This window comes from Buteo buteo, chromosome 27 (genome assembly GCF_964188355.1).
Source record: "Buteo buteo chromosome 27, bButBut1.hap1.1, whole genome shotgun sequence".
Classification (NCBI taxonomy): Eukaryota; Metazoa; Chordata; class Aves; order Accipitriformes; family Accipitridae; genus Buteo; species Buteo buteo.
The window spans coordinates 9,881,127-9,896,396 of NC_134197.1; the positions used below are offsets into that span (position 1 = coordinate 9,881,127).

The 15,270-nt window shown below is 36.6% G+C and overlaps 1 protein-coding gene across 2 annotated transcripts in view; it reads left to right on the forward strand.

Moving 5' to 3' along the window:
• SMG1 (SMG1 nonsense mediated mRNA decay associated PI3K related kinase) overlaps positions 1–12,033 on the forward strand; it is a 69,895-nt gene extending 57,862 nt beyond the window's left edge. For both annotated transcript variants that reach the window (XM_075058720.1, XM_075058721.1), the window contains exons 49-63: positions 77–349; positions 479–713; positions 2,227–2,453; positions 3,667–3,817; positions 3,908–4,097; positions 4,333–4,802; positions 5,832–5,969; positions 6,869–7,021; positions 7,360–7,539; positions 7,761–7,988; positions 8,438–8,649; positions 8,849–8,955; positions 9,660–9,839; positions 9,986–10,092; positions 10,781–12,033. In XM_075058720.1, coding sequence (XP_074914821.1) covers positions 77–349; positions 479–713; positions 2,227–2,453; positions 3,667–3,817; positions 3,908–4,097; positions 4,333–4,802; positions 5,832–5,969; positions 6,869–7,021; positions 7,360–7,539; positions 7,761–7,988; positions 8,438–8,649; positions 8,849–8,955; positions 9,660–9,839; positions 9,986–10,092; positions 10,781–10,858 — 2,929 coding nt within the window. In that variant the 3' untranslated portion in view covers positions 10,859–12,033. The remainder of the gene's footprint in view (positions 1–76; positions 350–478; positions 714–2,226; positions 2,454–3,666; positions 3,818–3,907; positions 4,098–4,332; positions 4,803–5,831; positions 5,970–6,868; positions 7,022–7,359; positions 7,540–7,760; positions 7,989–8,437; positions 8,650–8,848; positions 8,956–9,659; positions 9,840–9,985; positions 10,093–10,780) is intronic.
• The last annotated feature ends 3,237 nt before the right edge of the window (positions 12,034–15,270 follow it).

A 15,270-nucleotide genomic window follows, 5' to 3' on the forward strand; every position in this document is an offset into this window, starting at 1 on the left:
ACCTACCCACAGAGCAGAATGCAATTTGCTAGCACTTGAGAACAGAGAATTTTATCATTTTACTTTTGCTTTACAGGTATGAAATGCAATATGCTCCTCAACCACCTCCAAGTATGTGTCAGTTCATAACTGCTACAGAAATGACTCTACAGCGCTATGCAGCAGATATAAATAACAGACTTATCAGGCAAGTGGAACGTTTAAAACAGGAGGCAGTTACTGTACCTGTTTGTGAAGAGCAGCTGAAAGAAATTGAACGTTGCATAAAAGTTTTCCTTCATGAAAATGGAGAGGAAGGCTCACTGAGCTTAGCAAGCGTTATCATCTCTGCTCTTTGTACGCTGACAAGGTGAGTTGCCTCTTGTGAAATTTTTTTGTGTGCGTTCACACGAGACCACATAAAAGGAATATTCAAGTGGCATAATTATGTGGAGAATGCAATAGCAGGCAGGTTGTCTAACTTTCATAATTTATCTAGGCGAAATCTGATGATGGAAGGTGCAGCATCTAGTGCTGGAGAGCAACTGGTTGATTTGACTTCCAGAGATGGAGCCTGGTTCTTGGAGGAGCTTTGCAGCATGAGTGGGAATGTTACATGCCTTGTGCAGTTGCTGAAGCAGTGTCATCTTGTACCCCAGGACTTAGATATTCCTAACCCAATTGAAGCATCAGAAGCTGTTCACTTGGCGAATGGAGTATATATCTCACTTCAGGTGATACTTTTATGTTGCTTTTTCTTTCCTCATCCCCAACCTTCTAAGGCTTCAGCTAAGCCGTTCTTAACAGCTTCTTCCTTAGACAGCTGTATGTTTGTTTATGATGCTGCTGAGACTTTTTTTTTTGTTGGACCTTAGTCTTGATTGCTGTATTTGGCTGAAGTGAACAGGCATTTGCTACTGCCATTTACATTTTTAGTGGTTGAAAGAAACCACTTTGATCTATACATGACAAATTGTAAAAATTGCTGTCAAGTAAGTAACCACGAGAAAGAAATTAGTATCAGATTTATAGATGCACCAGCTTCATGTCTTGCTTTCATTCTTTTATTCTGTTGCTGGCAGTCCAGATCAACTTCCAGACTGTTTAGTCTGTGCTCTTCCTGTTTTCTGCTCCTGCTAAGCCTTACTTAGTTTCCCCTAAAACAAGTCCTTTGAAACAAATTCTGAAAGCCTGTTTCACAGGCCCCTATCTCCAAGATTGGGAAGGAGAAAAATGCATTTATAACTTTGTGTTTTAGAAATGTTTCCACTTTAATAAAATGAACGAAAAACATCAGTGGCAGCTTGAGTAAAGTATCTGCTGAAAACTTAGGTGGTTTATAAACTATGGCTGGTGTAAATAGCTTTGAGGCTTTTGCTCCCACTGTATTGTATTTGAAAAATATTTTCCTACCAACCTGTGTAAGCGTGTTGAGATTTTCGTCACCTTGTTTCTTTACTCTTCAAAGTATTAACATTCCAGAAATTTTTCAGAAACATGCATGCAATTTCATTGCATTGCAGCTGAGATCTTTCACCCACACATTGTTGTCTTCCCTGTGAGCTCTTAGGTAAGATGTGCAGCTCACTGAGCAGTCAAGATAACTAATCTTTTTGGTGCGTCTTGTCTCATTTTTGGAGACAGTCCATTGGTTGGTTCTTTCTGTAGCAGCTGCCTTTAGCCCTGTGATGCATTCTGCTTGGGGAAAATTGCTTTATGTCACTTAAGGTACTGTTTTTCTTACCTGCATTGATTTCTATGGCATGTGTAGGACTAGCAAAATAATCACTATCTGGCAAGTTTTTGATTTTTTTTCCCTTGACTAGTCCAATCAGTTTAGCAAATCATAAATTCAGTAAATAATTTAACTCACTCATTTATAGTTAGGGAATAGAAAAGAAAAGCTACATAATTTGATGAAATTGATTTGCGAAGTGTGATCTCTGCACCACTAATCCTCTGCTGAGGATTGCTGTAAGGTATTGTTGCTGATGCTATTGAGGCAGTTGTTGCTACATTGTGCAAATGTCAAACCTTTGGGTTTGTACAGGGTTTAATGTATTCCTGATTTCTTTAAATTAAAAAAAAAAAAAAAAGCAGATTTTGACCCTTGGCTGACCACCATCTTGTTACCTTTTAGATAATGTCTACCACAGGGTGGTGTAATACTAAAATGAGAAAGATGTTGCATATGATACTTTTTGAGAGGGGAAAATTTCTTAGGTTTTCATACTTACTTCCCAACAGGAATTGAACTCAAACTTCCGACAGATCATTTTTCCTGAAGCACTTAGGTGCTTAATGAAAGGAGAGTATACTTTAGAAAGTATGCTTCATGAATTAGATAATCTTATTGAACAAACAACTGATGGAGTCCCTTTGCAAACATTGGTTGAATCTCTTCAAGCCTACTTACGAAATGCCGCTATGGGACTAGAGGAAGAAACACATACTCATTACATTGATGTTGCAAGGTAAATCACTTTTTTTTTTTTAGTTCAGGTATGAGAGAATGAAGACTGCAGAACATTAGTTTGTCTAAATTTTATTATTTGTTTGACGTACAGGCTTTCCTTGCCCAAGAATGCCCTTAAACAGAGTGCAGTGTCTAAAGTGTGCACGTTTCCTCTCTGTATGTTTGTGTGTTTATCCGCATGCATACATAGAAATACGGAGTGGCAATTTACATTTACATCTGCTTAAAGTTGACTTTGCTAGTCAGCTTTTTCCAAAGTATGTATTGTGATTGTATGTTTGAAGTTAAGGGATGCTAAAAATAGGAACTGGTCCATTAGTTTGTGGGAGGAACCTGTGAAAGGGAGAGTTTGTAACCATGGCACTCCTCTCATCAGGTGGTTTGATGAGCAGCTTTTGCATAATGTATCAGTTACTTCATTTAAAAAAAAAACAAAACACAAACAAACAAAACCCCAACCAAACAAGAAGACTTGTGCATCTTATGTGGGACATTCATTTTCTGGGGAAGTGCTTGGTAGACAGCTGAGCCAATTCAAAAGTAGAAGTGATCTTGCTGCTCCCTTTGAGCCAGTTATGGTGGTTCCATCAGTGGACAATGAAGGCTTATATATCAGTTGAAAACAATTTGCTTTTCCTCTCTTAGGTTAGTTTTTTCTTCTTGGTTTACCCATTGGCAAGCCTACTCAGCCTGTTAGTTGAGGGTCAAAAGTGATATGAGGGAGGGAGAGGATAAGACCACACTTTCAGGAGCAGCAAGCTGTTAAACCATCTCAGGCATAACCCAAGACCTCATCCTCCACCTTTTTACCCCATACTCCATTCAGTCAGTTATATATGTGTATGTTACAAAACCAGTACTTGGTTTTCAAGGAAGGAGAGGTGATATTTACATCATTTACTGTTCATAACTTTTTTACAATGCTCATAGCAAGTACGGTCTGTATCCTCTACCTGTATTTTAAGTTAGCTTTGTAGCTGGTCCTTTAATACAATCTTATCTTACGTGGTTTCCTTAGCTGTTCTTATGAGACCAGCATTAGGATTCATGTGGTGAGTGGGGTGGAGAGGACAGGAATAGCCTGCAAAAATTTCATCTTGTTCAAATGCAACTTAATTCCAATCTGCTCTAGCTGTGGGATCAATCAGTTTAAGAAAATCCTATTTATTTCTTGTAGACTAAGCAAAAACGTGTAATTATTTTTTTTTAAGAGTACTTCATGCTCAGTATGGTGAACTGATTCAGCCAAGAAATGGTTCAGTTGATGAAACTCCCAAAATGTCAGCTGGTCAGATGCTTTTGGTAGCCTTTGATGGAATGTTTGCTCAAGTGGAAACTGCATTTGGTTTATTGATTGAAAAGGTATGGATTTGTTCTTTTCAGAGTGCTCTGAGTCAGGAATATGAAAGTTTTATAAAAATAAAACTAATTTATTTCCTTTACATTGCTCAGCTAAACAAGATGGAAATACCTGTTGCTTGGCGTAAGATTGATGTAATTAGGGAAGCCCGCAGCACCCAAGTTAACTTCTTTGACGATGACAATAATCGGCAAGTTCTAGAGGAAATTTTCTTTCTGAAGAGACTGCAAACTATTAAAGAATTTTTCAGGCTCTGTGGTACCTTTTCTAAAACGTTGTCAGGTAAATATATGTTACCAAATACTCAGTATCGCTTTGTCCACTTCTCATCCCATGTCCTTTTGAGAAGAATGTAAAATGGTCACTTTTACTCTAACTTACCTTTAATATATGGCAAGTATGCAGAAATTAAATTTTAATTCCTGTAATCTTGCTGTGTTTATAAGTCAGATGATATTTTTCTAGATGCATCAAATGTTTTGTTTATAACAAAAATACTGTTTCTTTCCTTTAAAAGGGATCAGTTCCCTTGAAGACCAGAATGCAGTAAATGGACCTGTTCAAATTGTTAATGTGAAAGCCCTTTACAGAAACTCTTGTTTTAGTGAAGATCAAATGGCCAAACCAATCAAGGCCTTTACAGCTGACTTCGTGAGGCAGCTTCTAATTGGCCTTCCAAATCAAGCTTTGGGACTTACTTTGTGCAGTTTCATCAGTGCTTTGGGTGTCGATATCATTGCTCAGGTAGAGGCTAAAGACTTTGGAGCAGAAAGCAAAGTCTCTGTGGATGACCTGTGCAAGAAAGCTGTGGAGCACAATATCCAAATTGGCAAGTTCTCGCAGTTGGTCATGAACAGGGCAACAGTATTAGCTAGTTCCTATGACACAGCATGGAAGAAGCATGATCTAGTGCGCAGACTTGAAACCAGTATTTCATCTTGCAAGACCAGTCTTCAGAGAGTACAGTTGCATATTGCCATGTTCCAGGTAAGACCACAATGCATGTTATTTCTCTCCAAATTGTGTCTGTGGAAAGTGAGCTTTATTTACTGTGTCTGAGCACAACAAGAACTTTTGGTTTTTGTTGAATGAGCTTTAGAGTATTTTAACAGACCTGATGAAGTATTTTGGTTTTAAATTATTCTGTAAATGTATAAGGAAAAATGTGTTACAGCTAGCTTCTTTCGAAGACGGGCTGCTTTATAAGATGCAATTGTGGCAATGTGTACATTCTTTTTCAAGTCAATACATGCAATTTTTTTTCAATAACCATTAAGTCATTTGTTGGAAAAGAAGTCATTCACTGGCTTTCTTACTAGGAATGTTGTCCTGTTCTCCCCCTTTTTTCAAACAGACTATGACTTTAAGGGAGGAGATTGCTTAAAACGGAGGGTATACATTGCTGAATGTCATCTTGTACCTTTCCTTCAAAGTTTGAATGCATTAACTGTCTCCTTGCTCCACTGTTTGCCTCATGAAAAAATAAAAATAGCAGCAGTATCAATCCTGAAAATGTTCTTCTGAGGCTTTAGATAAACGCCATTGTGTACCTTGAGCTGTATGCTGGTATCCAGTTGTATTGTAGTATTTTTGATCTTCATTTTGTAGTGATTTGTAGGTTAAGGGTAGAGGCTTTCTTTACGTCAGTTAATAAACCATTTAATAGACTCGTAAGCAAAATTGTCTTGGTTTTAATGCATCACAAGTGAATTGTTTCTGATTATTGATGGGTTTTCCTTTAGATCAAGGAAATGTGTAAATCACTTCTAGTAAGTTAAAGACTGATTAATGATTTAAATATCCAAGCCAGCAAAACACAGTTTACAACTACTTATATAATTTAACACTCTCTAATGATTTACAACTTTTAAGTATGCTAGTATCATCTGACACCTAGCCCTTTTAAGATGCGCTTACTTATAAAGTATACCAGAGTACTAGAATTGCTGTTTGTGAAGCAAAGTATTTTGTGCTGAGCAATATTGATAATCAGGTATTCCCATTATTTTCTTAAAGTGGCAGCATGAAGATCTCCTCATCAGTCGCCCACAAACTATTTCTGTTACCCCTCCACCTCGTTCTGCGATTTTAGCCAATGTGAAAAAGAAACTTCACACACTCAGTCAGATTGAAGCTTCAACTGCAACAGTCCAGGTACTACTATTTTTGGGAGGTTTGTTCAGTGGCATATTGGAATTTGACTAACACAAACTGCAAAATTATCTGTCACCTTCAGATTGTTATCTGTCTTGCTATCGAAGCACAAATTTAGTGATATTTTCATTGATCTCTTTCAGTCTGTCTGAAGTATACTGTTACATTGTTTGATTTTGCTGTCTTATATGAAATATTCTCTCTGGAATACTGGTAAATCTGTTTCATGAGCAGATATGAAGATGCGAAATTACCTTTCCTTCTGAAGGCTGACCACTCTCCTATTCTTTAAGTTTGTCTGACTTAAATCATCCTTACTATCATTTTACTAGCTAGGTATCAGAAGCTTCCTTTGTAGATCTGGGCAAATCAGTTATTCTGCATGTTAAGGTTTCTGTGCGCTGTGGCTTGGCTCAGCTTTTTAGACTTTTGGGCATCAGTAATATAGAATGTTTAATTGCTTAAAATAAATACTGCTTAGCTTCTTGAATTTTAATTTCCTTTTTAGTTATGAAGGTACTGTTTGTAATTTTTTTGAAGATAATTTGTAAAATAATTCAGGACTGCTATGATTTTGTACAATTTTTAGTCTAGAAATGTGATTACTTCTAACTTGCTTTTGTATTTCTTTTTTCTGGTGGGTTAAAATCTTAGACAGGTGATTTTATTTCCATAACAATCAAATCCAGTTGTGATGTGTGCTGAAAATAAACCTTTAAACAGCATAAGCTGACATTTGTCAATCATGAATACCACATTCTTTTATATATATGTGTATAAGAATGTGTCTGCATGTGTTATATATGTGTAATTTTTTTGAAGTTAGGCAGTTAGGCTTAAGGTGATATATATCAGTATGGATTATCTATATGTTTGGGTTTTTTTCTTCCCCAATGCAGGAGAAACTAGCAGCACTTGAAGCAAGTATTGAGCAGCGTTTAAAATGGGCAGGAGGTGCTAATCCTGCACTGGCACCAGTCTTGCAAGATTTTGATGCCACTATTGCTGAAAGAAGAAACCTTGTACTGAAAGAAAGTCAAAGAGCAAGTCAGGTACTATACATAAGTATAGTACTATTGACTTGATAAGTGTGTTCACTCTTTATTTCCTACTTGAGATTTATGTAGAAGATTTTTTTTTTTCCTCCTCAGCATCTAAAGAGCAAACATACATAATGAAATACTTCTGGGAATCCCACTTTAAAAGCAATATGAGTACTCCCTTGGAGAATTGCTGCAGGGTTGGATGACCCTGAAATGATACTGCTACAGTAACAGAGTGGCTTTACTGCTGTATTTAAAATTCTGTCTTTTAAGAACATGGAACAAATGCAGTTTGTATAAAAGACAGCTTAATTGAAATAATTTTTCTCTCTTGCTTTGATTTTCAGGTCACTTTTCTCTGCAGTAATATCATTCATTTTGAAAGTTTACGTACTAGGACAGCAGAAGCCTTAAATCTTGATGCTGCATTATTTGAACTTCTCAAACGCTGTCAACAAATGTGCTCATTTGCATCACAGTTCAACAGTTCAGTCTCTGAGCTGGAGCTTCGCCTACTTCAGAGAGTGGTAAGTAAAGGTCAAAGCAAAATATGTAATTTTACAGAATTGCTGTAATCATGAGTTCTCAATTTTGTCTTTCATTCTAAATTAATGTTATGTATTCCTTCTAATGGGTTGTGAATTACGGAGTTTAGTCCATCGGCTGCTAAACACTTGGCAATAGCATCTACACAGTAATTGAGTCTTATCTCTGGATACAGATACAAAAATGTTCCTGTTATTTTTAGGGCACTGGTCTTGAACACCCTATTGGCAGCTCTGAATGGCTTCACTCAGCTCACAAGCAGTTGACCCAGGAAATATCTACACAGAGAACAGTGCAAACAGAAAGAGAACAGCAAATAGAAACAGTTTGTGAAACAATGCAGAATCTGGTCGATAGTATTAAAACTGTGCTCACAGGTCATAACAGACAACTTGGAGATGTCAAACATCTTCTGAAGGCTATGGCAAAGGTATGTCTAAAATGTCATTAAATTTATTCCTCAAACCCATGTCAGTATAGTTTAAGAAACATAATACTTGTAACTATGTGCTTTTTGAAGTATCTAGAAACAGTGAAATGTGTTCAGGTATATGGATTTCAAGACAAAATTAATTTAATCTCTAAGAATTCATAAAGCTTTATTTCTAGAGTTAGGCTAATCAGGCTTTGTTGAATTAAACCTTTTCTCTCATTTGGCACTTGAAACACTTTCTTTGTGTTTACAAATCCTCTTGGTTTTAATTAGTAAAACATCAGATCTTTTCCAGATTTGTTTTCTTGAAATGTAACTACTGAAAATTATGGCTGTTATTAGTCAAATGACAAACTGAGGGGCTGAAATGGCTAAGAAATGCTCAACTTTATTCTCTTAGCCAAAATACAGCAAATTGTTAACGTTTTTGCGTATCTTTGTTATAGGATGAAGAAGCAGCTTTGGCAGATGGTGAAGATGTTCCCTATGAGAATAGTGTTAGGCAGTTCTTGGGTGAATATAAATCATGGCAAGATAATATTCAGACAGTTTTGTTTACATTAGTTCAAGTTATGGGTCAAGTCCGCAGTCAGGAACATGTTGAAATGCTGCAGGAAATAACTCCCACCTTGAAAGAACTAAAAACACAGAGCCAAAGGTAAGAAAGTCACCTTCTCTCAGGTGAAGGCATTTTGCTTACATACTTATATATAGCAGGAACACAGCATGGGGTACCTACTTGGTGGTTGTCTTAGAATGCAGAAATCTTTTTGCAAAGTTTGACTTCACTTTCTTTTTGGGTTTTCAATAAGTCAAGTAGTTGCACGAATATTTATCAACTCCATTATGTTTCCTAGTGTCTACAATAATCTAGTGGGTTTTGCATCACCCTTAGTCACGGATACATCAAATGAATGCTCAAGCCCAACGTCAGCTGCTACATATCAGCCAACCTTTGCTGCAGGTAATACCTGAAAAAGTACAAACATTAAAACATCAGGAATTGATATTAGAGAGGGGATCATAACTTTTATTAAATTTTTAAATGCAGACTATGTAAAATTCAAGTCATTCAGCATACGATACTGAATGACTGCTTGATCATAGCCTTTGAATAGCCTTCAAGATCTGGATTCACTCCACAAAGCCCAGAATATATGGAAAGCATCGTCATGTATATCAACTGAACTGTAATTTCTGTTTAAATTAGTATTAAAATTTATGGTGAATTTGGAATTAATCCTGAAACCCTACAAAGGCATTCACATTTGCAAAATTTTCATTACTTTACAGTTAAAAACTTGAATAAAGTTTCTCACGAGCATGGATTTCTTCCTATTTAAAGGATTATTCTACTGTCAATATTTGGACTAAGCGCAGGTTCCTGTCATACAAAATGATAGAATTAGAGGTTAAGAGAGCCCACAGAAATTTGCTTAATGTAAATAAATGTTTTGCAACACAACAAAACCTCTTGTTTATGAAGTGAAAGAAATTAGAAAATGGAAAGATTGAAGAGAGAAGAACTGGTGCAGAGTTTAAAATACAAGTTTAAAATGCATTTGTACTGAAGTACTGATAGCTGCAGTTGATAAACATTTGTGCTTTTTTTTGCATCTATAATATATTATTTTGAATACTTTAAGCACTTTTAAACTTGCTTTACAGCTGTACGTAGCAATACAGGGCAGAAAACTCAGCCAGAGGTGATGTCGCAGAATGCAAGAAAGCTAATTCAGAAAAATCTTGCCACGTCAGCAGATACTCCTCCAAGCACAGTCCCAGGAACTGGCAAAAGTGTTGCCTGTAGTCCCAAAAAGACAGCCAGGGACCCTAAAACAGGAAAAGGTAAATATAGAGCTTAAAAAAAACAAAACAAAAAAAAAACCAACCAAAAAACCCACCACTGACAGTACAACAAAAAACGCTGAAACACCTCAGTGGGCTTCTGTGCAGAAATGTAAAACTGAATCAATTTTATTTTGTACCTTTAGCCGTGCAGGAAAGGAATTCGTATGCAGTTAGCGTGTGGAAGAGAGTCAAAGCCAAGTTAGAGGGCCGAGATGTGGATCCCAACAGGAGAATGTCTGTTGCTGAACAGGTAAGTTGAAAATAGTAAAATCCCAGTACTGATCCTTGCTGTAAATATTTGGTAATAAGCATGTGTGGATGTATGCTGAAGCATGCCTAAAAGACTAAAATCCTATTGCGAATGGGGGGTCCCTTTTGAGGTGTGTGGTTTATATTCCAACACAAATCAAGGTATGCTGCTGTCTTGTATTGCTGCATTCATTTTTATTTTTATTAAATGCTTTTGTAGTCTATATCATATATATGTATATAAACTCATGAATTGGATAAAATTCCTTTTGTATGTCAGTAAGCTAACATTTTTTACATAGCTGTTGATATCTAGGGAGAACGAGAGACCTGTACAGCTGTCTAAAGGACAGATCTTGCCTGTGTTCACTAGCTCAACACAGCCACACTCCTGTCTCTGGGAAACTGAGTCAGGCACCCAGATGTCCATGTAAATTTGAGAATGTTGTGACTATTTTCAAGATAGGGGCTATGAATGAGATGATGTGTGATCTTTTTTGCTCCTGCAGTACAAATTCCTATTTCTTATGTGGACTACACAAAATTATGTAAGATGAAGTTTACAGTTACTATAGATTTTCACTGAAATTTTGTATTTGCAGGTGACATTCAAAAGTAAATTTTAAGATCACTTAAAAGCTTTTAAAAATCTAGCTTATTTTTAATTACCTGTTTGACCTTTTTAATAGGTTGACTTTGTGATTAAGGAAGCAACTAATCTAGATAACTTGGCTCAGCTGTATGAAGGTTGGACTGCCTGGGTATGAGTAGGGAGAAAGCAGATCAGTCTGGTTCAGTGAGGTCAGACATCCACCAGAATCAACTCGGCCTCAGGCATCCATAGCCGCACCACAGTCGGTGGTGATGCATACTGGGGCTTAATCTGAGGAAACCTAGGAAATCTCGGTGCACTGGGAAGTGAATCCTGCAGGATAGCTGCACTCAGGGATACGCTAAACACAATGGTCTGCAACCCCCACGGTCAAGGGTGAAAGCTCACCGCTTGAACAACATGGTTTGTCTTTCTGCTATGGAAGAACTGCAAACGTGTCTGGGGGTTAGCTGCAGAAAGAAATCGGGATGCTACAAACCGCAGAGTGATTTGGAACTCAATTCCACCTGACCCTGTGAACAATTCAGGAAACACCGAACCCTGTTCAAAGAAAAACGGAAAAAAATGGGGCCATGAAGAAATCACAGCAAGGGAAGATTTGATGCATTCAGATTCTTGTTACTCTTGTTGCGTGGCAACAGTGCTGGTTGAGTTGACCAGTTAGTACGGAAAAAGGCTACCAAATGTAAACTTCAGAAATGGACTGAAAGCAAAGAGCTGTACATCAGATATACGCTGCATTGGAAGAACTTCTGAGATAGAAGAAAAAGCCTTTGTTCTCTTCTCCCTTTCCTCTTTCCTTTCTCTCCTCCCTCCCAGCCCCTCCTTGCATACACCCCTCTTGGCTTATTCTTGTAGGTTAGGCGTACTTCCAATATACTTATTATTTCAATCCTTCTGCTTCACAGTTTAGTCAAATTAACAACTTAAATTTTGTTTGTTAAACAAATTTTCCAAAAGCACTGAAAATACAGAACATCAATGATTACTTATGAGTTGGATGGTCAAATGCAAAATGTAAGTTTGGTTATTTTAAAGTCATTTATGTGATTCTATTATGTACAGTTTCTCAAAATTGTCACTGTGCATTTAAAAGTAATGAATTCTACAGACATTTGATTTAATGTGCACTTCCCTCTGCTTGCAGTGTACACTTTTTTGTAATTCAAATTGTCCCTCCAATCTCATTCTACTGTGATTGCTGTAGTTTCTTTCATACGACGTAGCTAATCCGATGTAATCTTTACCTTTTTAAAGACCAGGATAGAGTATCTAGTAGAGTTTTACATTGTTGATGACAGATAAACAATAAAGTGATGTTCTGGTGGAGGTAGAGTGATATGCTTTTTACTTCACTTTCCTATACTTTTAGTTTACACTTGTAAATTATAATGCTTCAGTTCACGGGGGTATACATATAATCCAAGAAATGAAGGACTCTCCAATTTTTGTTCAACTAGATCTGTAAAGATTTCTGCAAAGTAATTTTCCTTTGCCATATTACTTTTATAGATGGTTGTTCAATAATGCATCCATAGTGAATCTTCCACCAAGGTTTTTTGGTTTTTTTGATCAATTCTGCACTCAAAGTGTGATTATGTTCAGAAAAGTCTCTCTAAAAATGGCATCTTCTTACTTAGATTGATGTCTTGCTTGTCTGCCAGTTGTCTGAAAGACTTGCTTCCTTTTTAAAGTGAGACCCCTTTAGGAAAAGGCAGCTTCCTTTTCTTAGAGCAAATAAACCAAACACAATTCAGCTACAACTACAGAATCTTACAGGTGCTGATAGCTAAAGCAGAAATGCACAATGGTGTTCTCAACCCAGATAAATTTGTGTAGCTATGTATAAAAAGTTTGTTTTGTAAACTCGATGAATTAATTACGCACAGTTGCTGAAAAAGATAGATGTGGGAAGATCCTTTATGCCATTTTTGTCACTTTTCAGAGTAAAAACGCACTTGAAATACAGCATTTTTTTAAATCAAAATCTAAGTATTAAAGGATTTGAGCCAAGCCCCCTACTGTCATAAAATTTATTTAATTGAATGGATTTGCAGCAGTTCATCTGAGTAGAAAGCTTGGCTAGTAATTTTCAGATAACATAAATTAACACCAGGCATAAGGATTAGACAAACTTGTATTATTCTCAATATTTGCACTATGCTAACTGCTCTGCTTCCTCAGTGGGTCTTAGAATTCACTTTCTCTTCTGTTGCCAATTTTCTGTGGACATGCACTTCGAAGTGTAAGAGTTTTCAGCAGACACATGGCCTTTTTTGCATTCTGATTGCCTGATTAACTCTAGGGAAGTCACAGGCTTTATATCTAATGATAGCCATGCAAATGCATTCCACTGCCATTGCTTCCTGAACCCTCTGCCATGCCATGCATTGCAAGAAAGAAGGTGTTTGAATGTTGCAGTGAAGAACATTCATATGCAGAACAAGACACTTGACACTGGTCCTTTTTATTTTTCTCCAGTTAAAAATAACCTTAGGAACAATCTTTTTGGAGTACCATAGTAACAAGAGTGTATTATACATGCTGTTTTATTTCTTGGAAGCTGGGGGGAAGGGAGGGGTAATGCACTCACCTGTAGCTCATGTATTATACCTCTGCTATCCGGAAATGAAACACTTGTGTGGAGATGGGTTCTTACGGCATAATTTAATAAAGTTTTAAAAAAAAAAAAAGAATATGTATTCATAATTTGCTTGTATGCAAAACTACTTGTGGTTGTGAAAATTATGGGGGAGAATAAATAAAGTGTCTAATACAAAACAAATCCCGAATTAGAGCAGGATTCTACAAAGACTTAAATTTGTGTAACTAATGTTGAGGAGATTGCTCACGTGCTTAGGAGTCAGTGGGACTGTCAGCTTTTGTGTGCTGATGCATTTTCCTTGGTAAATGTTGACAATATGGCAAATTGGTACAGTCTTACTTAAACCTAAAATGCAGATTCTATGTGTGCATCTTGCATATTAAATAAGACTGCGTTAGTTACATTATCTTTTAAAAGAAGATAATGTGTTTGTTTTAAAGACATAAGGTTACTTCATATTTTTTTCAGTAAAACTGAGACATTTATTTTTTCTGCAGTAGGACAGACCTAGAATAATGCAAATCTAGAATCAAATCTTTCTAAATACATACAAATCAGCTGAAGCTGTAGAAGTCAAACCGATCAGCTGATGCAATTTTTTGCATGATGCTCACTTGCAGTACATGCTAACCAAGGGACCATGCTACAGACTAATTTCTTGAAGTCAAATTCAAAATATGCTCATCCATTTTAAGTTGTTGCCCCCTCCCAGTTATATGGCCTATTAGTTGAGGTGCTCTTAATCCTTTGAAAATGCAGTTACTAGTTTGCCACTGTACCTGCTCCCCTTCTGTAAAGCCAGGATGTGAGCACTGCTCTACCACACGGGTTACTGGGATGTGTTAAACAAACTGGAGTCATCAGTGGTGTCTTAGATTATTTTGGTGGAATAATGGCAGTGTCAAGTTAATATAACTGAAATTGAAATTGTAACAGATACATACAGTTAACAAATTATTTTGGTACTTTGGAGGGAATTCATGGTCCATTTTTCCTTTGCAAGAATTAGTTTTGCCTCAGTGATTAGTCAATTTAAGTAATAATATATTTTGTTTAATTTTTCAAATATCTGTAAAAAAGTCTCCCATGTAAGTCATACATAAGTCAGAGGGAGGGAGCTAGTTTTACAAGGAAAAATGAATGAGACGCCTATAAAAGCATTGGTGATGCTTAATGCTAGTGCGATGTTACCTTACATGGAAAAGGAGGGTGTTTCACTGCACCAACTCCATTGTGGGAATTGCAGCAGCCATGAACCCCAGCCCTGTGACACCACATAGTGCTGTCTACTTTCTGATAAACTGATCAAATAATATTTATCCTGTTAACTGCTTTGTGATATCTGAATGAAAAGCACCATATAAAAATATTCCTTTGGAAATACTGGAGGGGATTGGAGAGGTTAAAGCTCTGGTCTTCTAAATGCTGTAGTCCTTAAGGTTAATTTGTTTCAATTATTCATCAATGTGTTCTGTACCTAGTATGGCCATCCTGGTTTAGCACACTCAAATACTTCAAAGGTTTCTTTGCCCCCCCCCCCCCCCTTTTTTGCTAGCTTTTCCTAAAATTAGCAGACACATCCCTTTATGCATTAAGGAATTGGACTAGGAAAAAAGTTTATGATGATACCTGCCATCCATCTTTTGCTTTCTTAACACAGTACCCAATTATCATGTGCATTTTTTTATTCTTTAGTGGAAAATAGTTATTCATGAGTATACTGTTAATGTTTTAGTTAAAGAATTTCATTGAAAATACACATATTACATAAAACTACTGTTGTATGTACTTAAATGCATAGCTGATGAGAGCAATTTTGCCATCCATCAGACTTGATTTTTTATTAATAAGAAAAAAAGTTTGAGATGAATTTATTATGTTAGGTATGATGAATGGGTGGAGGCTTAACATGTAAAATTTGTGTCTCTGTTCTAAGTGCACAGAGCAATTAAACTGCTCCT